This window comes from Aquarana catesbeiana, linkage group LG11, assembly GCF_042186555.1.
Source record: "Aquarana catesbeiana isolate 2022-GZ linkage group LG11, ASM4218655v1, whole genome shotgun sequence".
NCBI lineage: Eukaryota > Metazoa > Chordata > Amphibia > Anura > Ranidae > Aquarana > Aquarana catesbeiana.
The window spans coordinates 19111244-19136422 of NC_133334.1; the positions used below are offsets into that span (position 1 = coordinate 19111244).

Genomic DNA, 25179 nt, shown 5'->3' on the forward strand with positions numbered 1-25179 from the left:
AAAACCCAACAGGGGTTCTAACTCGCGCCCCCCCCCAGGGGTTCGAACTCACGCCCCCCCCAACCCCACCTTCCAAAACTAGAAACAAACTTTAGATACACGTTGACAGTTGAATCGCAGCCATTAAACGCGCATAATGCCGAGACATTAGAGCAGTCTGTAGTATCAGAACACAGACGTGATACACAGAGTATCAGAAGACCCCATGCCGGGGGCCCAGCGGGGGGATCTTCTGGGATTTCTGACACCTCACATTAGACTTTGTTTTGTGATATAATTCACAGTTTTGGCATCTGATGATTATTTTGTAATGTGTGCACAAATCTGCACATTAGGCAGATAAGATCACTGTCCTTGAGAGCAGATTAAAGCGACTTCACATGGGGCTTTGAGTCTTTGTGTTCAATTGCTCGACATCAAAACTGGAACATCTTTGTTCTGCCTTAATGGCACTTACCAGCTACTGGAATAAAAACGGGTCAAGAGGGGAGATGTACATTGAGGCTAAGCTGGAATAATATCTATAAGCTGAATGGTTATCAAGAACTTCAGATTTTCCAATAGAAGTAACCTTGGTCTGGCCTCTGAACTGGGTGGCTTGTGGCCATTCATGGTGCAACATTGCCCCTAGAGGATCTTCATGGAAGCACCAACCTTCTATAGATGTATAGTAGTCAACCTAGCATCAGATATGTTGTTCTATGGTAAGTGGGGGGGGGGAATTAAAAAAAAAAAACTGGAGCTTGCTGTCAGGGTTGGGCTCAGCCCTTCCTTCTCTAGGGTTGGCCTCTCAGCTGTCGGCTAATTGTCAGCTCCTATCTCTCCACAGTTACTCACCTGTTGATGATATCCTGCTCGTCAGTCCTGCCTACTTAAGCCGTCCAGTCCAGCAGATCTCTGCCTTCGCCTTGGTCAACATCACAGAGACGATCTCCTGCGTTCCTGTTTAAAGACTTGCTTGGCTGACATCCCTTCTGGCTCCAGATCCTGCTTGCTGTTTCACTACGTCAGGGTTATGCAATTAGCGGACCTCCAGCTGTTGTAAAACTACAAGTCCCATCATGCTTCTGCCTCTGGGTGTCATGCTTGTGGCTGTCAGAGTGCTATGCCTCGTGGGACTTGTAGTTCTGCAACAGCTGGAGGTCCACTAATTGCATATCCCTGCACTACGTTGATCCCTGACTTCTGGCTTGTCTGACTATCCGTTCCGGTTACTGAACTTTGGCTATGTTTTGACTACGTTTGTTCTATTTACTTTTATTATTAAACAAGTGTGATTTAACTGTACTTCTGTCTCGGTCTGATTTCATGGTTTCTGACTCTTGCAAAATCTGGTGCAGCTCTGTATAGAAACCAATCGGCTTCCAGGTTTTATTGTCAGAGTTTAATTGAACAAGCTGAAGTTAGAAGCTGATTGGCCACCATGCAGAGCTGCACCAGATTCTGAGTGCTCCAGTTTTGGTAAATCATTGGTCATTAACCACTTACCATCATTTTACTGTGGCAGGTTGGCTCGCTCCCAGGAATCACCGTAGCTGTATGTCGGCTCCTTTAAGAGCCATAGCAGGCGCGTGTGCATGCCCGCTGCATGTTGTGATGTCCGCTGGCAAAGAAAGAGAGCCAGAATGGGGATCTGTCCATGTAAACAGACAGATCCCCATTCTGACAGGGGAAGAGAGAGATCTGGTGTTCCTAGTGATCATGAACAGAGATCTCTCTCCTCCTCCAGTCAGTCCCCTCCCCCCACAGTTAGAAACACCTCCCAGGGAACACATTTAACCCCTTGTTCGCCCCCTAGTGTTAACCCCTTTCGCTGCCAGTGACATTTACACAGTAATCAGTGCATTTATAAATATATTAATATATATAAATGTCAATGGTCCCAAAAAAGTGTCAAAAGTGTCCGATCTGACAGCCGCAATGTTGCAGTCCCGCTGAAAATTGCAGATCTGCGCCATTATTAGTAAAAAAAATATAATAAAAATGCCATTGAATTAAAAAATAAGACAACAGTAAAGTTAGCCCATTTTTCTTTTATATTGTGAAAGATGATGTTACGGCGAGTAAATTGATACCCAACATGTCGCGCCCGCTCGTGGAATGGCGACAAACTTTTACGCCATAAGCGACATTTAAAAAAAGTTCTACAGGTTGCATGTTTTGAGATACAGAGGAGGTCTAGGGCTAGAATTATTTCTCTTGCTCTAATGATCGCGGCGATACCTCACATGTGTGGTTTGAACACCGTTTTCATATTTGGGCGATACTCATGTATGCGCTCGCTTCTGCACGCGAGCTCGGCAGGACAGGGCGCATTTAAAAAAAAAAATTTCTTATTTATTTTACCTTTTATTTTTTATTTTTACACTGTTCTTTAAAAAAAAAAAAAAAGTGTCCTTTTATTCCTATTACAAGGAATGTAAAAAAGCATGACAGGACCTCCTAAATATGAGTTCTGTGGACCTCACATCTCATATTTACACTAAAATGCAATAAAAAAATAAAAATAAATGTAATTTGAAAAAAAAAAAAAGTCTCTTTAAGAGCTGTGGGCGGAAGTGGCGTTTTGACGTCACTTCCACCCTGCAATGGTATGGAGATGGGTGGGGGCCATCTTCCCCTCACTTGTCTCCATACCAAGCCAGGAAGAGGACCCGATCGCCTCTGCTGCTACCGACAGCTCCGGTGAGCGGCGAAGGGCACCGGAGCACGGCGGGAAGGGGGGGCCCTCTCCCGCCGCCTATGAAAGTGATCTTGCTGTGAATCCGCCGCAGAGACCACTTTTATCTGAAAGCAAACTGCCTGCTGAAGAAGAAGATACCGGGGTTATGGTAGCTAGCTGCGGTATTCCTCGTCAAAATACCGACGTATAACGACGGCGGGCGGTCTGGAAGTGGTTAAATTATAGGTATTGGAATTTCCTTTCAAATTTGACTGTTAGTCAATGTATACAAAAGTATCCGTATATAAAAAGTTTTTATTGTTATCATTGTTATTTATTATTATTAGCTTGTTGCGTTCCATTCGTTTAGATGCGGCATTCGTTATTTCGGATGATTCGTAACTTCGGATAAATTCGTATTTGTTACGTTCACTAAACAGCCAAATTTGAAAGGAAATCCCAATACCTATAATTTAATAGTTAGCAATAGTTAATTTATTATTAGTTAGTTATTATTTCAGATTTTTGAATTTTCAGGGTTTTTTAATTTTTTGGTTTTCGTTCTTTTGAATTTACATTCTTATTTTCGGATTCGAATTTCCAGATTTTTGGATTTCGAATTTACCGATTTTCTGAACTTAGAAATTTACAAATTTCAGGATTTTTGAGTTTACGAATTTTGAATTTCGAATTCACGAATTTACGAATATTCGAATTTACAAATATAATCGAATTTACGAATATCCAGAAACATTTGTTAAATGGAATTTTGTTCATTTGGATATTGTCAAAATGAACGAATTTGTCAAAATTTGTTAAAAAATGAATTCGGAACTAAGCGAATTGCACGTGTCTATTTAGAGGTTCTAAGTAATTTTCTAGCAAAAAAATAAAAGTGGATTTTTACATGGGAAGTGTCAGAATCGTCCCGAATACAAAGTGGTTAAAAACTCTACGAGTAAACCCGATCATGGTAAAATGAATAAAAAGGGCGTGGCCTAAGGCAGGGACTGCCTTCATTTTTCGCCACAGGATCCAAGGTATTTTTTCCCTTTTTTATTTTTGTTAATGATTTTGTATTTTTATTTTTTTTTTAGTCCTAGCACTTTACAATGAGTTATGGGTGGGGGCTTCTGCATAGCTCTTAGCTGCTGTGGACTGCAAGGTTTGTGTTAAAATCTACTCTGCCCTTTTTTTTGTTTAATCAACGGCCTATTATATTATTGCATTTATTTCACGCACAAAAACGTCTGTTTCTTGAAAGGAAAAAGAAAAGAAATTCAAAAGCACTCATTCTAATTTCAAACTACTGAGTAACCTGACTGGCCTGGTCAACGCACAATAAAGAATGCCATGATGGTCTTGGCAGGCGTTAGACGTACTGCATGTAGGAAACTAAGGGTAAAAAAAAAATTTCAAAATAAAAAAAAAAGGCATAAAAAAGAAAGAGCAAGACAAAAGAAGAGAAGAGTAGAGTCAATGATTTAGTGAGGCGTTCCTCTGGAGGGAAGGAGAGGTAATAATGCCGAGGAATTCATGTCTGAAGTTAAAAGGTCAGCGGCAGCACGGGAGGAGATGCGCATAAGAAGGTTTGAACTGGCTTTTAATAACAGACCGGGGAGTCGGAGTTGATAGATTATGAGCTGCTTTGAGGCACCGCTGAGCGGGGTTTTGCTAATAATATTTTTAGAAAAGACCAGAAAGAAAAGTAGGAATAAAAAGTCAGGAGTCGCCCATATGGAGACAGACGTTGGACTCTTTTGAGGAGATGGGCCTTTCCTGCTGTGAAAAAAAGGCCCATCATCAACGAGAAGGTCTCCTGGCAGATCAAACTTTTACGGGGTATATTTATAAAAAAAAAAACATTGCGTAGCTTTTCTACGTTCGCCATTGCATGTAAATTCTTTCTGTGTGAATGGGAACATACTGCATTGCGGCCACTAGATAGAGCCGAGGAGCAGACTTGTTTACTATAACACTCATCGCCATCTAATGGCCAAAAAGTGGTATTTCAGAACATACTGCATTAAGGCCACTAGATGGAGCTGAGGAGCAGACTTGTTTACTATAACACTCATCGCCATCTAATGGCCAAAAAGTGGTATTTCAGAACATACTGCATTAAGGCCACTAGATGGAGCTGAGGAGCAGACTTGTTTACTATAACACTCATCGCCATCTAATGGCCAAAAAGTGGTATTTCAGAACATACTGCATTAAGGCCACTAGATGGAGCTGAGGAGCAGACTTATTTACTATAACACTCATCGCCATCTAATGGCCTTAAAGTGGTATTTCAGAACATACTGCATTAAGGCCACTAGATGGAGCTGAGGAGCAGACTTACTTCTTATGATACTTGGCACCATCTAGTATCCATAATGTGGCCATAATGTGATCCCCATGACTAAGCTCCGAGGGGCGGAGTGAAACGCATTGGGGGCATGGCCTGGTCGGAGTCCAGGCTGAGGTTACCATTTATACATCTAGTTTAGGGACATCGTGGATGTGCGGCTCCAGGGTTTCCTTTCTTTACTGCCAGTGATTGAAGGAGCTGGGATGAGCTCCCTCCCCGTCAATACTCCCAGGGGCGGATGCTTGGGATTCACACCCCGTTCCAGTGAGCTTGAGTGGCTCACAAAGCAGTTCAGGGTCGCAGCCATAATGTGGTATTTGGGAACACACTGCATTATGGCCACTAGATAGAGCTGAGGAGAAAACCTATTTCCTATGATACTCAGTATCATCTAGTTGGCATACTGTAATATTTGGGAACCTACTGCATTATGGCCACTAGATGGAGCTGGGGAACATACTTATTTCCTATAATACTCAGCTCCATCTAGGGCCATAATGTGGTATTTAGTAACATAATGCATTATGGCCACTAGGTGGAGCAGAGGAGCATCCTTTTTTTCTAAGATACCCAGCACCAGTGGTGGGCCATGCATTGTGGGCACACGGGCAACGCCCTCCTATCCACGCCGCCCTCTATCCATGCGCCCAGCATCCTGAATTTAAAATTGCAGGGATCAGGCGGGGGTGTGTCTTGTGAAGCATCGATTGTGTGACAATAGCGAATACATTTTCGCTATTTTCACATTAAATTTCCTCCCCATCAATCAGGAGGCAGGTTGTGAGAGTAACAGAGAGGAGATGGAAGAAGCCGCGGGAGGAGTGGACGCCGGAGCCGCTGCCTGCACCAGAGGAGAGGAGGAGAGGATGCCCCAGATTGGGTAGGCTGGCGGGGAGGCTTTCATGTCTGTCAGTCCCGCGCCACGGGCCAGGCGGTGTGTGCTGGGCTGGAGGTCTTTCAATCCCGTGACGCGGGACGGGGGGGTGGTGGATGCCTGTCAGTCCCTCGTTGTGGGCCCCCGGGGGGGTGGGGGGTGCTGCCAGTACCACCCGGAGCGGGGTGCTTGTTTGCTGCCCCCCAAAGGAAAACCCCACCAGCCGCCACTGCTCAGCACCATCTGGTGGCCATAATGTAGTATTTGGGAACATACTGCATTATTTACAACTAGATGGAGCTGAGGAGCATACTAATTCCCTATGATACTCAGCACTACCTAGTGGCCATAATGTAGTATTTGGCAACGTACTGTATTATGGCCACTAGATGGAGCTGGGGAGCATACTTACTTCCTAAGATACTCAGCACCATTTAGTGGCCGTAATGTGGTATTTGGAAACAACTTTTGATATATAGAGAACATTCGATTTTGCTCCATTTGCACAGAACGATTTTAGATCATGCCGTTTCAGTGGATGAACTTCTATGTGAAATTCATAAATACACCTGTACAAGTAGATAAAACTAGATTTCCTTTTATAGGGCCCTCGATTTGCTGCCGTTACACAAACTTCTAGTAAAAAGAGACCTGCATTTAAATTTTGATGCAAATATAAAACTAAACACTAAAAATTTCATATATGCTTTAACATGGTAATGTTATTTCAAAAGTAATTTTATTTGTTTTTTAACCACTTAAATACTGGGCACTTTCACCCCCAGGCCAACTTTAAGCTTTCAGCGCTGTCACACTTTGAATGACAATTGCGCGGTCATGAAATACTGTACCCATATGACATTTGTATCATTTTTTGAGACAGATAATGCTTTCTGTTGGTGGTATTTAATCACTGCTGTTTTTTTTTTTGTTTTATAAACGTTACCAAATAAGTAATTTTTCTTCTTCACTGATGTGTGCTGATGAGGCTGCACTGATGTGTGTTGATGAGGCGGCACTGATGTGTGTTGATGAGGCAGCACTGATGTGTGTTGATGAGGCAGCACTGATGGTCACTGGTGAGGCTGCACTGATGGTCACTGATGAGGCTGCGATGGTCACTGATGAAGTGGCTCTGATGGGAACTAATGAGGCTGCACTGATAGCACTGATGGGCACTAATGAGACTGCACTGATGGTCACTGATGAGGCTGCACTGATGGGCACTGATGAGAAAGCTATGATGGAAATGAATGAGGTGGCACTGATGAGGCTGCAATGATGGGCACTGATGAGGCTGCACTAATGACGCGCCACTGATAAGCACTGATGAGGCAGCACTAATGGGCACTGATAAGCTGCACTGATGGAGCGGCACTAATGAGGTGGCACTAATTGGAACTAATGAGGCGGCACTGATGGGCACTAATTAGGCTGCCCTGATGGGAGCTGATAAGGCTGCACTGATGGGCACTGGTGAGAAAGCTCTGATGGAAACGAATGAGGTGGCACTGATGGGAACTGATGAGGCTGCATTGATGGGCACTGATAAGGCGCCACTGATAAGCACTGATTAGGCAGCACTAATGGGCACTGATAAGCTGCACTGATGGAGTGGCACTGATGGGAACTGATGAGGCGGCACTAATGAGCACTGATAAACTGCAATGTTGGCTGCACTGAGGCTGCAATGATGGTCACTGATGAGCCTGCACTGATGGGCACTGATGAGAAAGCTATGATGGAAACGAATGAGGTAGCACTGATGGAAACTGATGAGGCTGCAATGATGGGCACTGATGAGGCTACACTGATGAGGCGCCACTGATAAGCACTGATGAGGCAGCACTAATGGGCACTGATAAGCTGCACTGATGGAGCAGCACTGATGAGGTGGCACTGATGGTCACTGACGAGGCTGCACTGATGAGGCGGCTCTGATGGGAACGAATGAGGTGGCACTGATGGGAACTAATGAGGCAGCACTGATGGGCACTAATTAGGCTGCCCCGATGGGAACTGATAAGGCTGCCCTGATGGTAACCGGTGAGAAAGCTCTGATGGAAATGAATGAGGTGGCACTGATGGGAACTGATGAGGCTGCATTGATGGGCACTGATGAGGCTGCACTGATGAGGTGCCACTGATAAGCACTGATGATGGGGCACTAATGAGGAATGATAAACTGCAATGTTGGAGCGGCACTTATAGGCAGCACTGGTGGACACTGATAAGCTACAGTGATGGGCACCGATAAGCTGCACTAATAGGCACTGATTGGCACTGATAGGGGTGCACTGATAATCAGGATACTAATGATCAGTGCCCTGATTATCAATTTAACAAGCACTCCGTTTCTCATACAAACACAGCTTATGGGGTAAGGACTACCGATAACTGGCAAGTCAGTTTACACGTGATCAGCTGTGATTGTCCCTTTACCACAATCTGTGATCAGCTGTGCCCTAAGGACACAGTGGTCACAAAATGCACCCGATGAGTGCCCCAGGGCGCGCAGGGTCATGGTTCTGGGAGGACGTCCATGGACACCCTCCCAGAACGAGAGCCAAGCTGTAGCCATATTTTGGCTATAGAGCGCTAATGGAGTGGTTAATCTGCAGCTTTCATAACATAACATAATCCCTGGTGATCCTGCCATGAAGGTCCTTCCTCAGGCTCGTCTTGTTTTAGGGTGAAAAAAGATAGTGGGTGGCGAGATTCTGGTAACAAACACCTAACCAATAATGAGGGATCCTCAGTAAGGCCTGGAAATGTTACTCTGTAACATTACTCAGCATTCTGCACTCAAAATAAATGTAATAAATTCCACGCTAAGGCCACTCAAAGATTTCCCCTTTTATACTAAGTTTGTAAGTCTTTCTTGCTGCAACAATGGTACTATTCCAAGTTCAATGAAAGGCTTGATTTATTGTCTGGAAAGTCCATGTAATTTAATAGTAACAAGCGCTTTAATTCCCGCTCCGTTTTATCGCCGGGCATTGTTACCACAAAGCTATTACGGGGGGACAGCGCTCTGCCAAATGTAGATATGGTGATATGAATAGCTGGGAGCTGTCCAGCGCGGCACCATTAATACAGTAGAGAAGGGCCATTACTCAGTACACAGAACGGCTAAATTAAGTTATTATTCTGTCCATTTTCTGCCGATCTCCCGCTATGGACGAGACAATAGAGGGCTGAGCCGCCAATTCTTCCCGTGTGCCCATAATTACATGTATTGGAAAACTTATAAATACTCCACATTGTGGATCTGACCTACATGGAACATTTGCCTTACATAGACTTCAACGCATTGATTCCAGCGGTAATCAACTGAGCTGTTCACAATGTATCAATGCTTAAAGCAGATCTAAACTCCCAAAACGAAGCAGGCATTTGGCAGGAACTTGGAAGCAGCAAAAGGCATTTGGTGGGAATTTAGAAGCCGCAGCAGGCATTCGGCAGGAACTTAGAAGCTGTAGAAGCCATTTCGCAGTAACTAGAAGCTGCAAAAGGCATTTGGCAGGAACTTAGAACATGTAGAAGGCATTTGACAGAAACTTAGAAGCTGCAAAAGGCATTTGATGGGAATTTGGAAGCTGCAGCAGGCATTTGGTAGGAACCTTAAAAGCTGCAGAAGGCATTTGGTGGGAATTTAAAAGCTGCATCAGGCATTTGGCAGGAACTTTGAAGCTGTAAATGGGATTGGGTAGGAATTTAGAAGTTGCAGCAGGCATTTGGAAGGAAACTTAGAAGCTGCAGAAAGCATTTGGTGGGAATTTAGAAGCTTCAGCAGGCATTTGGCAGTACCTTAGAAGCTGAAGGAGGCATTTGGTGGGAACTTAGAAGCAGCAGAATGCATTTAGTGGAAATCTAGAAGCTGTTACTGGCATTTGGTTGGAATTTAGAAGCTGCAGCAGGCATTTGATGGAAAAACAGAAGCTCTGACTAGCATTTGGTAGGAAGTTAGAAGCTGTGACTGGCATTTGGTATGATATAAGAAGCTGCAGGAGGCATTTGGTAGAAATTTAGAAGCTGCGGCAGACATTTGGTAACACCTGTAGAAATAGAGCCAAGGGACAGCCTGGGGAACTCAGTCACATAATTGCCAGACTGTTGTTCCTAATTTTTACAGACAGTCTACTGACTGGAATGGTACCAGCTGATTGGAAAAAAGCCAATATAGCACCAAGATTTAAAATAGAGGGAAAATGCATCCCTGGGAATTACAGACCAGTTAGCCTAACATTAATAGTATGCAAGCTCTTGGAGGGGATGATAAGGGACTATATACAAGATTTTAGTAATAAGAACGATATCATTAGCAGTAATCAGCATGGATTCATGAAGTAACATTCTTGCCAAACCAATCTACTAACCTTCTATGAGGAGGTGAGTTGCCATCTAGATAAAGGAAGGCCCGTAGACGTGGTGTATCTGGATTTTGCAAAAGCATTTGACACAGTTCCCCATAAACGTTTACTGTACAAAATAAGGTGCGTTGGCATGGACCATAGGGTGAGTACATGGATTGAAAACTGGCTACAAGGGCGAGTTCAGAGGGTGGTGATAAATGGGGAGTACTCAGAATGGTCGGGGGTGGGTAGTGGGGTTCCCCAGGGTTCTGTGCTGGGACCAATCCTATTTAATTTGTTTATAAATGACCTGGAGGATGGGATAAACAGTTCAATCTCTGTATTTGCAGACGATACTAAGCTAAGCAGAGCAATAACTTCTCCTTAGGATGTGGAAACCTTGCAAAAAGATCTGAACAAATTAATGTGGTGGGCAACTATATGGCAAATGAGGTTCAATGTAGAAAAATGTAAAATAATGCATTTGGGTGGCAAAAATATGAATGCAATCTATACACTGGGGGGAGAACCTCTGGGGGAATCTAGGATTGGTCCTGGGGGTCCTAGTAGATGATAAAGGGGATTAATACCAGGAATAAAGTGATAATTCTCCCACTCTACAAGACTCTGGTCCGGCCGCACCTGGAGTATGCTGTCCAGTTCTGGGCACCAGTCCTCAGGAAGGATGTACTGGAAATGGAGCGAGTACAGAGAAGGGCAACAAAGCTAATAAAGGGTCTGGAGGATATTAGTTATGAGGAAAGGTTGCGAGCACTGAACTTATTCTCTCTGGAGAAGAGACGCTTGAGAGGGGATATAATTTAAATATATAAATACCGTACTGGTGACCCCACAATAGGGATAACATTTTTTCGCGGAAGGGAGTTTAACAAGACACGTGGCCGCTCATTAAAATTAGAAGAAAAGAGGTTTAACTTTAAACTACGTAGAGGGTTCTTTACTGTAAGAGCGTCAAGGATGTGGAATTCCCTTCCACAGGCGGTGGTCTCAGCGGGGAGCATCGATAGTTTCAAGAAACTATTAGATAAGTACCTGAACGACCGCAACATAAAGGGATATATAATGTAATACTGACATATAATCACACACATAGGTTGGACTTGATGGACTTGTGTCTTTTTTCAACCTCACCTACTATGTAACTATGTAACATGGAGACAGTTCAAGAAAGCAGCTCAGTGCTTTTTGGTATACCAGAATGAGCTAAACGTGAGAAACCTCAGAGCAGTAATTATAATGCAGTAGAATACCCATGTGCACACTGCCCCATACAGAATTGTTCTATAGACTTACGTCGACAGACGGTGCCGTTCCCCACATATCCAGGCTTGCACGTGCAGCTGTGTCCTTGCACTGAGTTGGTACAAATAGAGTTCTCATCGCAGCCGCTGTGTCCATTGCCGCAATCATCGTGTTCTAGGAAGAGATCAAGGAGAAGAATTTGTGAGGTGCAAATAAACTAGCACAGATCAGAACAGACCAATCAGTAGTCACATGGATACTGGCTCGGGGCCAGAATGAATATTATATCAGAAGCAATTCAAACTGATGCCATTGATTTAAGCCTAAAGCTTACTGACAAAGGCCCTGAAGCTTATCCAACATAGAGAAGGGTTAGAACCCCTGTCAGGTTTTTATTGTGCCCCCTTTTGGAAGATTCACTATTTGTCCAAGGAACTATTGTTTTGAAAAAAACAAACAATTTTGAGTTGTCACCATTACAGCTAGCATGTTGTTAATCTACATTGCAGCTGCAGATTGGCAACGTGCAGCTGTGGGCGCTCCTAGTTCCTAAGGCCCGTTGGCACTGACAAATGCAGTTTCCAGACGATCAATAGGGAACCAATCAGCACAAATTTTTAACACGTGATTTCTAGCACAGCCATTTGTGGTAATCACTAGAAGTTTTGGTGTCCAGACTGCAGATAGCCATGTAACTCACTATTTGTGCACCCACTGTGCAGAGAGAAAGAGATACAGTGTTAGGAAGTATTACAGTGTATACAATTAATTAAATACATTTCTAAAAATTAAAATGTTTAACTGAACACAGGTATTCATAAAATAAAATAAAAATAACAGCCATTTAATATTTTTTAAAATATTTGTTCATCTATCAGCTAATAATGAAAGCTATGAGCGGAGTATTTTTTACAAAGCGTGTTAATGAAAAAAAAAAAAAAATCAAAAACTTATATGATTAAAAAATAAAAAAAACTGTCTAAATTAGTTGGGTAATCTAACAAGTCGCTGTTACTGACAGCTGCAGTTCTCAGACTAACAATAAGGAACCAATCAGCACGATATCCAATCATCTGATCACCATGACAGCCAATCATGGTGATCACTAGCAGTTTTGGTGTCCAGCCTGCAGATGGCACTGTAAATCTCTATTGTGCACCCACTGTGCACAGAGAAAGGGATACCATGTTGGAAAGCATTACAGTGTATAAAAATAAACACCATTTGACTGAACACAGTTAGGCTACTTTCACACTGGGGCGGGCGGGCGTCGGCGGTAAAGCGGCACTATTTTTAGCGCCGCTTTACCATCGTTTTAGCGGTGCTATTCGGGCAGTTTTAACCCCTGCTAGTGGCCAAAAAAGGGTTAAAACCACCCACAGCGGCGCTTTGCCAGCGGCTTGGCGGCAATGCCCCATTGTTATCAATGGGTAGGGGCGCTTTAGGAGCGGTGAATACACCGCTCCTACAGTGCTGCAAAGATGAGCTTGCAGGACTTTTTTGACCACCCTGCAAGCGCACCGCTCCAGAGACACAGGAGAGGCTCTTTGCAGGCGCTACACAGGCGCTATTTTTAGCGTTGTAGCGCCCGTAAAGCGCCTCAGTGTGAAAGTAGCCTTATACATAAGACAAGAAAAGTACATCTTTCACATTTTTGTCCATTTATTAGCTAATAATTAAAACTATGAGCACAGTATTTATTACAAAGCATGTTACCAAATAAAAACCTTATATGGTCATAAAAAAACTGCCTAAAATATTTAGATTGACTAAAAAGTCATTGTTACTGACAGCTGCAGTGCGCAGACTAAAAATAGTTAACTAATCAGCATGAATTTTGATGATGCGATCACTAGCAGTTCTGGGGTCCAGCCTGCAGATGGCACTCTCTGTGTAGCCACAGTGCACAGAGAAAGAGATACAGTGTTGGAAAGAATTCCAGTGTGTATACATAGGAAAATACATTTTAAAACATTAGAAAGTTTGACTGAAAACAGTCCATTTATCAGCTAATAAAAAAAAAAATAAGGGCAGAATATTTATTACAAAGCATGTTGCCAAATAAAAACCTTATAAAAATTATTTAGGTAGGTTAAAAAGTCATGGTTACTAACAGCTGCAGTTACCAGGCTAACAAAAGGGAACCAACCAGCACGTTTTTTGATCATGTGATTGCCATTTATTATTACGACTTATGGTGATAACTAGTGGTTTTGTTGTTTTGTCTCTATCTGTGCACGCATTGTGCACAGAGAAGGAGATACAGTGTTACAGTATATAAAAATAAATACATGTTTTTAAAAAAATGTTTAACTGAATTCAGTTATACAAAAAATAAAAAATTAATTTTTCTAAATTTTGTCAATGTATCAGCTAATAATAAAGCTACGAGCAGAGTATCCACTACAAAGCATGTTGCTAATTAAAAACCTTATATGGCCTTAAAAAAACTCTCTAAAACATTTAGGTAGGTGCAGTTCTCAGACTTACAATAGGGACCCATTTAGTACGATTTATAATCATGTGATTGCCATAAAAGACTAATTATGGTGATCCCTAGCATTTTTGGTATCTAGCCCACAGGTGGCACTGTAACTCTCTGTGTGCCCACAGTGCACAGAGAAAGAGATACAGTGTTGGAAAGTATACATAGAAAAATACATTTTTAAAAAGTTAAAAAGTTTAACTGAACACAGTCTATTTGTCAGCTAATAATAAAAACTATAAGCACAGTATTTATTACAAAGCATGTTACCAAATACACACCTAGGCTAAAAAGTCGCTGTTATTGACAGCTGCAGTTCTCAGACCAACAATAGGGAACCAATCAGCACAATTTTCAATCATGAGACTGCCACAACAGCCAATCATGGTGATCACTAGCAGTTTTGGTGTCCAGCCTGCAGATCAGGGGCGGCCTGTCTTTTAAGGCCACCTCCCCTATCCATGCGTCCGCCCCCTTTCAGGACACCAGCGCATGGATTCCAATGTGGAGGGGCTTTTTTTTTGAAGCACCGATTAGAGCCAGAGGCTCTAATAGGCTTCAATTAAGGGTGGGCTTGGGTCGCAGAGAGTGCGCTCCGAGTCCACCCAGGTGTGTTACAACAGCGAATCAATATTCGCTATTGTAACACTGATCCCCCTTTCTGGCCAATCAGGAAGTGGGTCCTGACACAGGTCACCCGATTGGCTAAAAGGACAGGCGATCCTATTGGATGCCTAGGAGGAGGAGGAGGAGGAGGGAAGGGGCTGGAAGCCACCATGGAGGAGAGGACACTCAGAATCGAGCCTCTGCACCACGCTGCCAGCCACCCGCCACAATGGAGTAAGTGCTGGACCAACAGGCAAACAGCAGGGGGTGGGTGCCGCTTGGGGGGGATTGGTTGTTGTTTGCCTCCCCCCACCCACAAAAAACACCAGCTGCCACTGCTGCAGATGGCACTGTAATTCTCTATTTGTGCACCCACTGTGCACAGAGAAAGAGATACAGTGTTAAGAAGTATCACAGTGTATAGAAATACATAAATACATTTTAAAAAGTTAAAAAGTTTAACTAACACAGATATAAAATAAAAAAAATAAAAACATTGTTCAAATGTTTGCCCATTTATCAGGTTAATAATAAAAGCTTTAAGCAGAGTATTTATTAGGAACAGCGCCACCTTTGCAGGGAGGCCAAACTACACCTGCTTAAAGGTAGGCTAATTAGTCATTAATAAATAGAAATTTGAGGATGTATTTGGGATTTTTAAGGTGCACAATTAGAACAAAATCATTTGTAAAAAGTAGAAATTTATTGGAACGTTAAAAACAAACATCCAAAAGGTAGGTATTGAAATTACAGTAATAATACAAGTGCAAACTGATTTCATCTCTACATGTTTCACCTTGGTAATTGGCTTCTTCAGGAGAATTTATTGATATCAGGCACAGTGAGCACTAGAAGTAGAAAGGATTTTTAGAAAAAAAGGACAATAAACAGTCACAAAACATCAAGAAAATATAACATGGGTTTACAAATTGAAAACATTCATGAATTGGCAAAATGCATAGGGAAAAAGCCATAATTGGTCATATTGATTACCTGTATATTCAAAAACTATTTGTATGTCAATTAGAGACTAATTGTCCAATTGTCTCCATCACTCTGCCTTCTAGTTTTTGGACCATTACCAGTGGCTGTACCTTAGATATATCCCCCTCTATGGCTATACCTGATAATCCGATCTTTCATATCCCTATGACTCTGGAGCCTTTATTTACATACAAATAGTTTTTGAATATAACAGGTAATCAATATGACCAATTATGGCTTCGGATTTTGCATTTTGCCAATTCATGAATGTTTTCAATTTGTAAACCCTTGTTATATATTCTTGATGTTTTGTGACTGTTTATTGTCCTATTTTTCTAAAAATTCTTTCTACTTCTAGTGCTCACTGTACCTGATACCAATAGATTCTCCTGAAGAAGCCAATTACCAAGGCGAAACATGTAGAGATGAAATCAGTTTGCACTTGTATTAGTACTGTAATTTCAGTACTTACCTTCTTTCTACTTCTAGTGCTCACTGTGCCTGATATCAATAAAATCTCCCGAAGAAGCCAATTACCAAGGCGAAACATGTAGAGATGAAATCAGTTTGTACTTGTATTAGTACTGTAATTTCAATACTTACCTTTCGGATGTTTGTTTTTAATGTTCCAATAAAGTTCTACTTTTTACAAATGATTTTGTTCTAATTGTGCACCTTAAAAATCCCAAATACATCCTCAAATTTCTATTTATCAATGACTAATTAGCCTACCTTTAAGCAGGTTTGCCCTGCAGACTTTCCAATGCTAATGACTCAGCAATGGTAACGTGACTGTAACAAAACAAAAAAAAAAGAGCAAAAACAATGTCTCTATTGTGTCTACAACACTCCTGCGTGCCATGTCATGAGATCACTTTAAAGGGCTAAATGATAAAGAAATAAAAAGATAGCGAACTGAGAATTTCATCGCCGAGGCTCACACGCAGAAAGCGCGGCCACAAATTTGGATCTTGCACATCATTTCCCCATAAAAGTTATTGGTAAACAAAGTAATACAGTATAATTATACTGATGACATTAGGCCCTGGAACACACTAGACAATAATCACATTTAATGGCATCTGGGCCACTCTTCTCTTTACTGCATCGCTGAAAATTTTATGGAGTAGTTTTGGCACAAATGTTTTCTCTTAGTCCAGAACGGGTTCCTATCCGGCATTAAACGGCCTAATTTATTTTCCGCTGCATAATATCTATTAACAAACACCGGCGCTGCAGGAAAAAAAAGAGAGAGACTTCATCAAATTACATTGTAATTGTCTAAAGGACGTTCCTTAAAGGTGAAGTTTCATTTACTCAGATTTCTCCTTCCCTGGTCCCTCCCTCCCCCCTCCCTCATCAATATTATATATGAATTTTTTTCAAATAAAATGTTTCCGTTTCTATTACATATCTTCTCTTAGTCCAAGTGATGTCATCACTGGGTCCTTTTTGCCTCTCTATACAATGCAGGCAGATTATGGCTGGTGGGAGGGGCCAGCTGTGTGCCATACATGGCTTCCTGAGCACATCACAGCACCTTGTATCAGTAGTATCAGTCAGCCATGATGCAAGCATTGGTCCTGGCTCTTGGGAGGAGTTATGCAAATATCAAATGCCTTGATGGGTGGGTGTCAGCCTGGAGGAGTGGGTGTTCCTAGGCAGGCTGCATTTGCACGCAGACCACCCTGGGCAACGCCCACATGTTAAGCTGAGCCTCCATGATTGAAAGAACTAAAATCTCATTAATGAAAGGGGCGTGACCAAGGACAGTCAGGCTGGGGAGGGAGTAGCCAAATGATGCTGGACATCCTCGAGCCAGGAAAGAGGTGGGGTCTATCTGACTTGCTACAGCTTCTAATTGTGGGAAGCTCACCTTCAGAATCCACAACACCACTTGGAGTGTTGGATGCCTGGTCTTGTAGTGATGTAGGGGGTGGGTAGGGTTGCCACCTCATCCCTTGAAACCCGAACACATATTCATTACACGGGTTCTGTGGCTGATTAAGGTGGTAATTAAACTCACTTGGTGCCTCATCTACATTTAATTAGCCTCAGAACCTGTGTAATTCAAAGGTGTTCAGGTTTAAAGGGATGAGGTGGCAACTCTAGGGGTGGGTGGTCAATGGAACCTCAACATGCAGCGGTGGGCAGGGCTGCTGATAGAAATCATGGGGCCCCATACAGCCTACTTGATGGGGCCCCCTTCAGCCCCACCCCTGATCCCTCCCTCAGCCCCACCCATGGCGACACACACCCGGCCCCTTCCCAGACCCCGCCTTGAAACAAAGTGCAGGTTTGTGTAATTTCTTCATCAATTTAGGCCAATATGTATTCTGCAACATTTTTTTGGGTAAAAAAAAAAAATCCCAAAAAGCGTATATTGATTGGTTTGCGCAAAAGTTATAGCGTCTACAAAATATGGGATGTATTTATGTATATTTTTACTAGTAGTGGTGGCGATCAGCGGGACATGCCAATGCCATGATGTGCTGCCGACAGTGCCATCCATGCCAACTGCATAACGCATGTGCTGCCTGCAGAGATAGTGCCATTCATGCTGCCAATGCCATTATGGTTTGGAAACTGGTTTGGTTTTATATTGCCACCATCCCTAAATTGCATATGCATTCAAGTATATACGGTTTCCATGGGACTTGGAAGGCAATATATCCAAGTACGCAACAACAATATAGTAAAAGCATACAACTTTATTACAAAAAAGTATATATATATATATATATATATATATATATATTATAATAATAATAATAATAATTAAATAAATTATATATATATATATACCATTGGCCATAAAATCACAAATTTGCTGGCAAGATGCAGATTTACACAATACTTATATAATAGTCCTGTCACGGTCTGGAGTCAGGCTTGGAGGCCAGTAGCTATAGCAGCGGGGCAGATATTCACTCAGGTCACCCTGGCTGATGACACGGGTTCACCTGAGGTGCGGGGTCTAAGCACTAATCGGTATTCACCAGAGCTCTTGATGGTGGAGATGGGCTTTGCTGCGTGTTAGTACCAGGTCGCGGTCCCAAGGATCGCCCCACCAGGAGGTGAGCAAGCCGGGGTCCGGTAGCAGATATAGCAGGTAGGGGTCAAGCAAAAGTGTAGTCGAGAAACTAGCCAAATGTTGGTAATGAATGGTAGCGAACATACGGTCGGCAGCAGGAGAGACAAGAGCGTGATATTGGCTGGGGAAAGGCACAATATTCTGGCAACCAGGAAGTGCAGAGACATGATTTGAATCAGGAAGTTCATGGGAGGAGCAAAGAGTTCAAAGTTCAAGGCAAACAAGATTCAAGACAAAATAATTTACAGAATTGTCTAAGGAGCTGTCCAGCATTCCAGGTGGCTCAGCAAGTAGAGTCATTGCCAGGCACAGCAGAGGTCCCAGGTTCAAGTCCAGGTTCTTACAAGCCCATAGCTGGGAAAATTTTTGAAAACCTGTCCACTGCATGTTGGTTGTCAGTATCAGCCCCAGGCTTGGACAAGCCCGACACATTTTGGCTGAATTCCTTCCTCAGGGATATAGCGGTTATAAATGTATTATATAAAATGTGCAACCAACCAGCAGAGTCAAAACCAGAATATACAATGTCTTGTCACCTTCTGTCATCTGCGGACCACCCAAGACCACTCCGAAAGGAACAGCATGCATCTGCTGAGGCTACTGGAGCTGCAACCTGTAGCAGTATATCTCAAATATAGCAGCATATGACAATCAATCTGCCTCATCTACAACAGAATAGGGCGAATAGCTCCTCACATGAGCAGAGAAACAAAGAGCACATATTGTTTTTTATATATGGGATTGTAATAAAGTGGTGTATATTTTTTACTATACTGTCAGTGATTATTTGCATACATTCCCTTCAAAGTCCCAAGAGAATCGTATATACTTGAATTCATATATGGAGATTTTGGTAAACATTTTGGCACAACAAAAACTTGCACTCTATTGAACTAACACCATGTGTGACAACACAGCAATGATGTAAACAGACCACAAAGAGAAGTTCCAGGCACCAGGTGGAACGTCTAAGTCAAGTATGACTCTAATTGGTCTGTGAGAAGCTTCCCACACTTTGCTTCATCAGTTTTTCTGGATGGAAGAGACTGCAATGGGACTGCAGTAGGAATGTAAGAGAAAGGGAAAAAAAAATGGGCTAGCTGGAAGGCCCAACCAAACTACGGTGCACAATACTGGCCTAATGACCCTGCTCTAAAGGACGAGGAAGAAGCTTGATAGCTTTGAAACGCGTTCCTGTGTCTACTGCGCATGTGTGAAGAAGTGAAGTTGGAGTTTCTCTCTTGGGCTTGAGTTCCAGCTCCAATATCAGCAGCAGCGTTTTTTTCCATCATGGCACACTTTATCTGCAGCCAGTGGCTAAGGCTGGGGGTTCCCCTGGTCATCTCCTGATGATTCCTGGTCTTCCTACCGTCCATGATGCCATGCTCAGCACATGCTTTGTTTGTGGTAGCATTTTTATTTATCAATTAAACTGTCTTTTATCACATGCTACACTATGGGGTTTGCACCTTTTTTAAAATTTTTTTTTAGCCTAACTGCAGAAGGAGTGTTTAGGATTTCCCATCTCGCATCATAACCAGGTGGTGTCCCCAGATCATCAGAAGACAGTTATTAGGAAATTGGGTGGACTGGTCATCACAGTAATGTCGGAAGTCAGGAATTCTAGATACTAAACAGCCAAACCTTTATCATCCATGGCAGGGAGATGCACAAACCAATGAATTCCTGGTTTAGTGAAGGTGGAGGACTCCTTCAAAGAGCAGCCACAGATGGGTTAATGGCGGACTTCTGTGTGCCGCGGACGGGGCGCCAAATTTATTTCAGCGTATTGCGGGGGTCGGGGGAAGTTTAAATCTGAGTTCTGGCAGAGTTCTCGATACCTTATGATGCAAGGCGGCATTCTGATATACCATCTAATAAAACCACAACTCTCCAACTGTTCTCCGCGGCTCAGAGCTGCTCCTGTTTATGAAAGCATAAAATGCAAAGTTTGCTCGCTCGATGATAAAAATGCCACTTGCTACGGCAATGGAGGGAGAATGTGCAGCAGAAAAACACTCATACGTCAAAACAGAAGCACAGTGCCTGCCCTTTTTACAGCCATTGAAAGGGATACTCCAACCACAACTAATATCTGAATTATTGGTAGACCCGGAGACAGCTATAAATTTCAGGTAGTAAAGACTGTTCTGCCTTTTTTTCCAGATTTCTGTTTTCATATAACAACCTGTTGGTTCTACACTCCAGTAATCTCCAGTACAGCAGCAATCAGACTGGGAGAGGGAGGGGGCAGAACTGTAAGTCAATCAAGCTTTATTGCATCGAAGCGTCCAGTGTATCTGATAAATGAAGCTTGCTGATTGGAGGGGGGAGCACAGACATAACCTTATTAGTGAGTTCCTGCATCTTCACTATCCAACCATGGCCTTGACCAAGCTGTATTGGTTTGAGGCAGTGGAGAATAGAAGTTGGCTATAGTGTTTGGTAGGGGTACCTGGATTAGAAAATTAAATGAATACATATGCAATGGTTTTTTTAGGTGGGCAAGACACATATGTATTTAAATTGTATAATTTGCTGTTTGCCTATACTTTAAACCATGGAATCAGTATGACAGGTAGGTACTTATTTTTTTTGCATTTGCTCCAAAAGAGAGGCCATTGGCAATAGATGTTGGCTAAAAAAAGGTACAAGTGCTTCCATTTCATGCCACCTCCCTCGATATATTATTTCCTCGTGGATATTTGGTCTTTGATAATTTCCTTCTGGATACATGAATTCCTCATGGATACCTTAATTCCTCCTTGATACTTTGTTTGCCCTGGATACATTATTTCCTCCTCAATACATTAATTCATTTTTAAAACATTATTTCTTACTCGATATTTTATTTCCACCATTATACATCATTTCCTCCTGGATACATAATGTCTTCCCTGTTACATTATTACCTGTGCAATATAATATTTCATCCAGGAAACATTACTTCCTCCTCAATATATTATTTCATTTTTGATACATTATTAATTTACATTATGTCCTCCTATATACATAAATTCTTCCTGGAAACATAATTTCCTACTTAATACAGTATATTATTTCCTCCTTGATAAGTTATATCCTCTTTGATACATTATTTCCTCCTTAGTACATCATTATGTTATTACCTCTCTGATAAATTATTTCCTCCTTAATATGTTATTTCCTCCTTGATATGGTTTTTCCACTTCAAAACTTTATTTCCTCCTTATTACGTTATTTCCTCTTTGATACATTAATGATATGTTTTTTACTCTTCGATACATTATTTCCTATTTAATACGTTATTTGATCTTCCATACATTGTTTAATCCTTAATTTTCAGGTCTCAGGGAACCATTTGTAAATACAGGCAAAAATATCTCTTACATTGGTGGTCAGTAGGAAGACATGAGCTTTGACAGTGGTGGTCAGAATGCCACCTATACAGATAGCTAAGAAGATAAGGATGCCATGTTGCTGGCTTTGGAAAGTGGCATTGGTCATGGAACTATGTTGGCACCATCAAATGGGAGGTGAATTATTTGCAGTTCAAGCAACTCACAGGAACCTCTGTAGAAACCCTAGGATTCCATGGAACCCTGGTTAAGAATGGCCAAAGGCCTCTTACATTGGTGGTCAGTGGAGAAATTTACCCTTGACAGTGGTGGTCAGAATTCTATCGTTACAGGTAGCTCAAAAGCTAATTGGTGCCATAACGCTGGTTCTGCCTAGTGGCATTGGTCCTGGAACTATGCAGACGCCATCAGATGGGAGATCTATCAGCCACAACTCAAGGAACCCCTATCAACTTCTGGAGATACCCTAGAATTTCATGGAACCCTAGTTGAAAATGGTGAAATGCCTCTTACATTGGTCAGTAATAGAAAGTCAACCTTGACTGTGGCGGTCAAAATACCACCCATGCAGACAGCTGAAAAGATTATTGATGCCATGCTGCTGGTTCTGCCAAGTTTCATTGGTCCTGGAACTATGTAGGCACCATCAGATGGGAAGTCTATCAGCCACAGCTCAAGGAACCCTTATCAATCTCTTGACAGTGGTGGTCAGAATGCCACCCATACAAACAGCTAAAAAGATATTTGGTGCCATGCTGCTGGCTCTGCCGGGTAGTGCTGTCCCCAAAAACGATGCAAGAACCATCAAATAGGAGGTCAATCAAAGACAGGCAGAAAGGAAAAATGTGTTTAATTTTCAGGACAATTTAAATTTAAAATGGTCGAAAAATTATCGACTGATTCAAATTCTGTGTGACGAATATCTGGTTGTTAAGGAGCGGGCTGGGAAGCTGTCCTTAACAACCAATGACTTATCAGCTGTTAGCGAGCTTCTCCACTGACAGCTGAAATGTAAATCAGAGAATGCCGGCACTGAAAAATTCTGAAAAAAACAGTGTGGGGTCCCCCCAAATCCATACCAGACCCAAAGGGTCTGGTATGGATTTTAGGGGAAATCCCATAACAAAATTTAAAGAAAAAGTGAGCCCCCCCCCCAAATCCATACCAGACCCTCATCCGAGCATGCAGCCCGGCAGGCCAGGAAAGGGGGGAGTAAGTGCCCCTCCCATGAACCATACCAGGCCACATACCCTCAACAAGGGGGCCCCCGGATCCCAGCCCCCCCATGTGAATGAGTATGGGGTGACTCCACCCCTTAGTTATTTAAGAAATATCAGACAGCGTAGCAGGCGGGAGCCTTCAACAAGAACATTTTTTTTTTGGGTCTGGCAGTGCGGCGGGCATCATGATTGACGATGGATGTACATTGGGGGGGCATTTTTTTTTTTTTAAATGAGGACTTGTCAAAAACTTGTGTTGTGTCTTTACTCACATTTTACACTTATTTGCTGAATGAGTAAGGGTACTATGCACCCCAAAGGGGTCGGGATCTGGGGGCCACCTTGTTAAAGGTGGCTTCCAGATGCTGCTAAGCTCCTCACCCTAAGATCCACACAACCAATGGCCAGGGTTGTGCATAAGAGACCCTTGTCCCCATCAACATGGGGAGAAGGTACTTTGGGATGGGGGAGGGGCAGAGCCCCCTCGCCCCAAAGCACCCTCAATGTTAAGGGCATGTGGCCTGGTATGGTTCAGGAGGTGGGGGGACAAGCATGCTTGAATAAGGGTCTGGTATGGATTTTTGGAGGGACCCTACGCCTTTTATTTTTTTCAAATTTTGGCATGGGGTTCCCCTTGCAATCCATACCAGAACCAAAGGGCCTGGTTGAGGATGGCTGTTCTATAGCTTTTAACTAGGAGTTTTCACCCGCATTACCTGAATTTCCCCAGGAACACAAGTCTTTCCCAAAAAGCTTAATTGAGATGATAAGCCTCAAGGACTTTGACCTATTTTAAGGAATGATCCCTTGTCCTGTCAGGCCTAAGGCTGGAGATCCCAATGTAGGGTAATAGACATTTACATCCTTTGTCATTTGAACCATCATCAGCAGTTTTGGGGGTCAACCTTGTTGAAGATGTTTTTGAAACGAGCCATTTCTTGAAGACAAAAGATGAATTTAAAAAACATAAAAGAAAAAAAAAAACAATTTCGAGAACAACTTTCCATGAGACGTGTAATTATCTGTAATCACAGTCTGCTCAATGTTAAATGGATAAGTTGATAGAACAGTTAGGACGATAATGAAAGATTGCTTGAGCTTCATACGGGAGGAAAATGGAAAATCTGACAAGTTTGTCCCATATCTTCGGCATTAGGAGTCGGCGAACCGTGGCAGGACGAATGATTGTTTATCATGATGAAAATAGTCTGCGTTCTGCCACTATTGAAATGAGCTGTCTCCAATCGTTTGTCAAGTAGCATAAAAGCAGTAATTACCAATGTACTGAAATCTGTTCCATTTAGTTTTATAGATGTCCCTATTGCTAGACTGGGAGAGGGTCTCAAGAGGGACTACTGCCTCTTGCCAGTCACTGAGTGTAACAATTCCTACATCATGCAAAGGAGTTGGTGAATCTTTTATATTTGAACTATCAGGGGGCATACAATAAAAAGCGCAAATTTGGGCTCTGTCCCCTCCCCCCGCCACGCATGTAAGTTATGCTTTTTTTTTGTATCTATTGTGACTGATTATTTTGTCATTCTATTATCAGTTTTAGCAAAGCAGTCTTTGTTGGAGGTGTAAACCCCGCTACACATATGCTTCCTAGTCACACTTACTGGAGGAAAATTGTTCTGTGGGTGCGATAGCTCTTAGCACTGAGATCACAACACAATCATTCTTGGCACAAGGCTTTCAGCGAACACAACAAAGTATGTGAACACATTTCTTTAATGCATCTAACTTCTTACCTCTTCCTAATGGTTAACAAGACCAAAATGTTTAACCTTCCCCCTACTAGAGTCTAAACACTTAACCCTTCCCCGACTGAGCCCTAACACTAAATCCCCCCTATTGTGCCCTAACACTAACCCCCCCTACTGTGCCCTAACACTAACCCTTCTCCCAACTGAGCCCTAACACTAACCCCCCCTACTGTGCC

General features: G+C 42.5%; 1 protein-coding gene across 2 annotated transcripts in view; it reads right to left on the reverse strand.

Annotated features, from left to right (window-relative positions):
- The window catches only part of NELL1 (neural EGFL like 1), a 1046888-nt gene that overhangs the window by 344240 nt on the left and 677469 nt on the right, over positions 1 to 25179 (reverse strand). For both annotated transcript variants that reach the window (XM_073604029.1, XM_073604030.1), the window contains exon 14: positions 11562 to 11684. In XM_073604029.1, the coding sequence (XP_073460130.1) occupies positions 11562 to 11684 (123 nt within the window). The remainder of the gene's footprint in view (positions 1 to 11561; positions 11685 to 25179) is intronic.